At 43.6% G+C, this 5,418-nt stretch overlaps 1 protein-coding gene across 1 annotated transcript; it reads left to right on the forward strand.

The window, feature by feature from the left end:
- The first annotated feature begins 892 nt into the window (after window positions 1–892).
- Window positions 893–4,149, forward strand: LOC134060186 (serum amyloid P-component-like). Its single transcript, XM_062516812.1, has 4 exons — window positions 893–1,133; window positions 2,463–2,498; window positions 2,768–3,144; window positions 3,338–4,149. The coding sequence occupies exons 1-4, from the start codon at window positions 983–985 to the stop codon at window positions 3,668–3,670; spliced, it is 897 nt and encodes a 298-aa protein (XP_062372796.1). The 5' UTR covers window positions 893–982; the 3' UTR covers window positions 3,671–4,149.
- The last annotated feature ends 1,269 nt before the right edge of the window (window positions 4,150–5,418 follow it).

The following is a 5,418-nucleotide window of genomic DNA, read 5'->3' on the forward strand; positions in this document are numbered from 1 at the left end:
AGCTTTATAGGTCTAAGCATTGCAGAGTTATTTGCATTAATGTTGTTAAAAAATTGATGAATTTTGACCTGTTGATGGCGCTGGAGGTTTGAGGTTTGGAGTCTGTAAGTTGATGGAAGTGCTTAGAGTTGTGAGTAGAATAATATTGCCAAATTTCAGAACTTTTTACTGTACGGTTGAAATCGACCAATCAGAGGTGTGTAATAATAATAAGAAAACGTAGAATCACCAGGGGTTCCTCGCAGCTTCGCTGCTTGGCATCCAATTATAATAAGAACACTAAGAAACACAATAGGTGCATTTGCAGCTTCGCTGCTTGGCCCCTAAAAACAGAGAAACACAATGGGTGCCTTCGCAGCTTCGCTGCTTGGCCCCCAATAAAAAACAGGCCTAAGATTAATTATATTTTACTTGTCAAGTTATATTTTAACCTCATTTAGATTTAATATCAGCACAACACACATCTAGAGATAACAGTATGGTATTATGGAGGGGGATGTAGGCCCATGTTTACTTATTTCACTGTTAAAGCAAGTTGGTTAAGTGTCTAAATAACGGCAGCTTACAGCCTGCTTACAGCTTAGTTATTTAGGGACTTTTATGGACATTTTTGATGTGTTTAGGTAAGGACCAGACAGTTCGTGTTGTTTCCAACACATTGCTTTTGTTATTTGTTGCAAAATATGTGTTGAAAATAACACAACCTGTGTTGTCCTTAACACATTGATATGTGTTATTTCCAACACATCCTTTTTGAGAGTGTACATAAAGACACTGTGGTCATGGGTGGGCTGCATGCCTATCCTCCTCCCACTAGTGATACAAGCAAGTCTTACTTCCCAAATTTGGACTGAACAGATGACCAGATTGCCCACAGAGCATTTACAGAGAAATGAAACTCCAGCTAAAGACAAACAAAGATATTCAGCGATCTGTCTAGGAGTCTTGATTTCAAACAGTAGACAGCAAGGACGCATGAACAATGGCTCTCTCTCTGGCCTCCAGCTTATGGTTGGTGTTCATACTAGTGGCCTCTGTGAGCAGCAGCATTGCTTGGCCTGCTACCACTGCTGAGAAGACTACTACTACGCCTACTACTACTACTAAGCCGCCTACTACTTCTATTATGACAGGTTGGTTCGTACTTGTATCCGTTTTTTGGCATGAAACAACAGATGACTAGTTGCTCTGTACAATGCAATACTGAAAGCAGTTACTACGGAGGGTGCACAGAGGAAAGCAAAGTGTTTCAACAAGAAGAGACTGCAGGCACTCCAGACCAACAGTGGTTGAAGCATATTGGCATTTTTAACTTGGTGGCGGGGCATAGCCTAGTTGTTAATATATTTGTAAAAAAAAACACACACACACACACACACACAGATCTTCGTACAAAGCTATAAAGGCCTCTTTAATGTCAATTCATAGCACTATGTTCACATTTTACTGTGATTTACTTTACAGCAGCGTTCAAAGCCCACGTAGCTTAGTAAGTCACAGTGACTACTGACTACAACTATGACACTGCTGCTGGATTACTTCTCAAGTAAAGAGGGAAGTCTGGGTCTATGAAAGACAATGTTGACAGGAAACATCCATTCATTATGTGCTTGGGTGGCCTTTAGCTCCTATTAGCATGCATGCGCGCGCACACATACACACACACACACACACACACACACACACACACACACACACACACACACACACACACACACACACACACACACACACACACACACACACACACACGGCTGTTTATATATACATAAAAATAGGTTGCACTTTACTCTTTACACTCACACTCTTCACACTTTACATGACTCAAGGTATCAAGGGCGAGGTCTACACAATGTAGAATACTACCAGCTGGCTAGTTACGTTAACAACAATTAATCGGTTATAGCCTGGAAAACCAGCGCCAACTGCTGGACGGCAAAATGTTTTGCCTGCATTTGGGTCTGGCCTCGGACCATTGAACATTTTGAAAACACTGCCCTGAATCTGGCAGATGGCAACTAAACCAATCACAACGCAGAGATGTGTTTTGAATCAACGCGGGCGGGGCAGAGGGCTCTGGGGCGGGGTTTTGAGGGAGCGTTGGCCTATAGGCACAGACACGGTTTGAAAGACAACGGGTCGTGCTCATCAACAATGTTCCGTTGTATCCATTCATCGGGGCCAGACTAAATTAGACATCCAATCCATTTAGGCTGGTTTATCAGGCTAAATCGGTTAGTGTTGGGGTTGTGTTTGGTCAAGGTGAAGTTGTTAAACAATTCTAAAAAGTGAACTTGAATTTCAACAATCATCTGTAAAGGCTCTGTTGATGAACTATCCAGGTAAAGTGATAGCACAAATGTATGTATACAAATAATGATGCTTGATTGCTTAGGGGACTTCCCAAAGGGTACTTTTATGGTTTGTAATGTAATCCATGGTGTTCCTATATTAAAACACAGATTGGAGATGGACATCAAGCCCTTCCACAGGTCAAGGTAACGAAAAATAAGTCACATACAGACACACACACCTAACCAGTATAATTTTCAATGTGTACATGTGTATGTTTATTCATATTCCCAAGAGTGTATATGTGTGTATGAGATGTGTTTATTATGATATTATATTTTATTCTAAGTATTAAGCCACATTTATGATTTTTAGTACAGTATCATAACTGTACATTATGAGAATTGATATGTATGTATGTGTGTGTGTGTGTGTGTGTGTGTGTGTGTGTGTGTGCGCGCGCTGTTGGACACAGACCTGACTGGCCGCATGTTCAGCATCATGTCTGGGAGTGTCATCACATTCCGCGGTTTCCCCCGTTACCAAGACACCCGGGCGTTCACTGTGTGCCTGCGCATCATCAGTGAGCTCCAGCCCAGCACTGCTCTTTTCACCATGACCATGAGCAACAGCCCCACCCTGACCGTGAGGACGTCACCCTACGGGCAGGACCAGATGACCGTGGAGGTGGGCCAGGCGTCCAAGATCCTCAACACCGTAGCGGAGGTGCCCTCGTTTGGGAAGCTCTCTCCGTGGACCAGCCTGTGTGTGACCTGGGACTCGGCCACAGGCATGACCCAGCTGTGGAAGGACGGGAAGATGAGTGTCAGGAAAGGCATGTGGAGGGGCCAGGTGAGAAACACACACACATAAGTATATGTGGAGAAACACACATCCCAGTCATCTCTTTCTTACACACACACATACACACACACACACACACACACACACAATAGCATGTCTGCATGTCTGTTATCCTTACAGTGTCAGTCCCCATTTGTGTCAAACTGTAACAGAGTTCATCTCTGTTGTTTCTGCCTTGCAGTCATTCTATGGCCCGCCAGTAATGACCCTATCAGGGTTCGAAGGTCAGGTGACTGACATTCACATGTGGGACAAGGCCCTCCCCCTCGCCAGCCTACGCTCCTACAACCAGGGCTGGGGCTATCCGGCTGGAAACCTGCTGAGCTGGAGGGAGGCTAGCTACACCTCCCAGGGCTACGCGGTCCTAGAGGATGCCTACAGCAGTCAGGGGGAGCTTGGAGAGAAAGATCACACTGGGAAGCGGCAGCGGAGGAGGCACTGGAAGAAGCATGGGAAGCTGGGAAATGTAGTCCAGGAGGGGCCGGAGAGTGGACAAGGTTGTCTGGGTCTGTAGAAGCACTGTGGGAAGAGACAGGTGCTGTAAGGAGCGAGAGAGGAATTGGAAGCTTTGCAGTCATATTTACAGTAATCACTTGATTAGATAATGATTAAACTGCAGTGATGTGCAATTTAGTATTGATCAATATTTCTACTTTGATTGTCATACTGAACCATTGCATTACATCCAAACAAGTTGTTTTTACTCCAATTTAAAATGTAATGTAAACTGAATACATAAAATTGATCTTTGTCATACAGTATAACCAAATACTCAGTTGGAGTCCACAAAGTTCTATGGCAGCATACATTGTTGTGGAACAGAGCTTTTTATTGTTGTCAGAGCCATATAGATACATCTATATGGCTCTGATTGTTGTGAAACAGAATCTTTTGTTCTGGGTTTTGTTCACAGCATACAGTATAAACTAGAGTATTCCAAATTCTGAGAATACTCCGATTGGTACTTTACTCCGATTATTTGTGCATGTAACTGCTCAGGGGTGCGTTTCTAGAAAAGTTAGCAACAGCGTTGTTTAACCACCGTGGTGCGACGCAACTTGCTATCAAACAACGACAGTGTTACACCTGTTTCCAGAAAGCATCGTACCTGTGTCGCAATTCGCTACCTCCGTTGTTCGAACACCGTTGTTCCAACAACGTTGTTGAGGACCCAGCGGCACATTTCATTGGTGGAAAAGGTGTCAACGTATAATACCCCACCCACTAGAAATGCTCCGTCACTGGATGCCTATCACTTGTCTTCTATAGATTCTCCTTTCCTTCCTCGATCCTCGTCCTCACTGAATGTTAGGGCGGCAACAATGGGATAGAGGACCGAGGATCGAGGAGGGATGTTGAGAGGCACCCACTATGTGTCGACGAGTCTAATTTAAACCCAAAGTGATTCATGCTGGCATTATCATTGCTATCAGAAAAAAACGTAAACCTATGCAAGCACATGAAACAGTTTGCTTAAGCTGTCCAATATATGTACTTATTTGTGTGAAATATCTAAAACATATCTGTACAAAATATATATGGCCTAGACTAATTACAAATTATCACAATACTAAATCGTTGTCTGGTGGTTCAGCTGTTGCATGTCAGTACATTGCGCGCGCGGCCCAAGTTCGCATCTTACCTCTCCATGTCACTTTTGAGTAAGAGCAGGCATACCACACACACAATAGGTTAGACCCTAAATATATTTAATTGCTTTACATCGAGTGGCCAGGAACACGACATCAGTTTAATAGTTCCACGACATTACTTATTAGGGTTATTTCCACGTTTCACTAGTCAGAAACAAAAGCATGTGTGATGCATACGGGAAAAGAACCTACGATGTTGTGATGATAAGCCACCTGCCTTAACCACTATACTAATGAACGGTGTGCTTGACCCGAGGGTTTGTCAATGTCATAACAGTAGCCTACCAAAACGCAAACCAACACGCAAATGAACGCAAGGTAGGCTAACACACGTAGCAAGAATGAGCCCAACGGTATTTTACTTTATATTAGCCTACAGTATAGCGCAATCATTGAGTCACGAGAAAACAACAACTTAGTGATTTTTGGTTGGGCGCTTGTGATTTTTGGTCAGGCGATCTTGCACTGACGACATCACCAACTGGAACTCCCAAGGTACGACACAGTTGCGACTGCCCAGGGGCAGTAGTTCAAACGACCAAACTTTGCGTCCTTGTTTGCGATTGAGAGTTTGAACTACCTTTTCTAGAAACACCAAATTCAAGAACGA

This window comes from Sardina pilchardus, chromosome 16 (genome assembly GCF_963854185.1).
Source record: "Sardina pilchardus chromosome 16, fSarPil1.1, whole genome shotgun sequence".
NCBI classification, from domain to species: domain Eukaryota; kingdom Metazoa; phylum Chordata; class Actinopteri; order Clupeiformes; family Clupeidae; genus Sardina; species Sardina pilchardus.

What these genes read in the sequence shown, in the direction of transcription:
- LOC134060186 (XM_062516812.1), top strand. Translation starts at nt 983, where the DNA reads ATGGCTCTCTCTCTGGCCTCCAGCTTATGGTTGGTGTTCATACTAGTG. An exon ending in TACTACTTCTATTATGACAG is followed by an intron (nt 1,134 to 2,462) that starts GTTGGTTCGTAC and finishes ATTAAAACACAG; the next exon opens with ATTGGAGATGGACATCAAGC. An exon ending in AAGGCATGTGGAGGGGCCAG is followed by an intron (nt 3,145 to 3,337) that starts GTGAGAAACACA and finishes TCTGCCTTGCAG; the next exon opens with TCATTCTATGGCCCGCCAGT.